General features: G+C 44.8%; 1 protein-coding gene across 1 annotated transcript in view; it reads left to right on the forward strand.

Annotated features, from left to right (window-relative positions):
- Window positions 1-223: 223 nt before the first annotated feature.
- Window positions 224-600, forward strand: part of LOC106943312 (serine--tRNA ligase, cytoplasmic-like) — a 6,956-nt gene continuing 6,579 nt past the window's right edge. The window contains exon 1 of the mRNA XM_015026624.1: window positions 224-359. Coding sequence (XP_014882110.1) covers window positions 224-359 — 136 coding nt within the window. The remainder of the gene's footprint in view (window positions 360-600) is intronic.

The following is a 600-nucleotide window of genomic DNA, read 5'->3' on the forward strand; positions in this document are numbered from 1 at the left end:
TGAATACATAATTTTAGAATTTTTCGAAATCTTTATTCAGCACCTTGTGCACCTGAAAGCACTAACTTTGCGCCATACCCATAAGACAATGTTGAGAAGCGCAACTTACGTGACGGCGTGGTAATGCGGAAACACCTGTCGGATCTGGCAACCCGGTTAGCAGCTGGCTCTCTGGTGCTGCTTCATTCAGTCTCTCTCTTTGACAGGCAGGCAACGTGGAAACATGGTGCTCGACTTGGACTTGTTTCGGACCGACAAAGGCGGTGATCCTGAAATCATTCGCGAAACTCAGAGGAAGAGGTTTAAGGACGTTGCGTTGGTGGATAAACTGGTGGCCGCTGACACGGAGTGGAGAAAATGTAAGTGCAAAAAACACCGGTGCTGTTTGAGTCATGACAACTAACGTTAGCAATAAGGCTAATGTTGCTAAGGCTAGCTTCGCTCCCACAGAGAAGAGCACTTTACCAAAGCCAATTTTATGGGGTAAATAGATACAATATCATGAGAAGAGTTGAAATTTTCAGCACAGCAAACAGCTAGAAGCGGATATAAAACAAGTTTCTGTGGGTTATTCAGAAGGATGCTAAAGCTAGCTTAGCT

This window comes from Poecilia latipinna, unplaced genomic scaffold, assembly GCF_001443285.1.
Source record: "Poecilia latipinna isolate Pla-1442-1.1 unplaced genomic scaffold, P_latipinna-1.0 Scaffold5130, whole genome shotgun sequence".
NCBI classification, from domain to species: domain Eukaryota; kingdom Metazoa; phylum Chordata; class Actinopteri; order Cyprinodontiformes; family Poeciliidae; genus Poecilia; species Poecilia latipinna.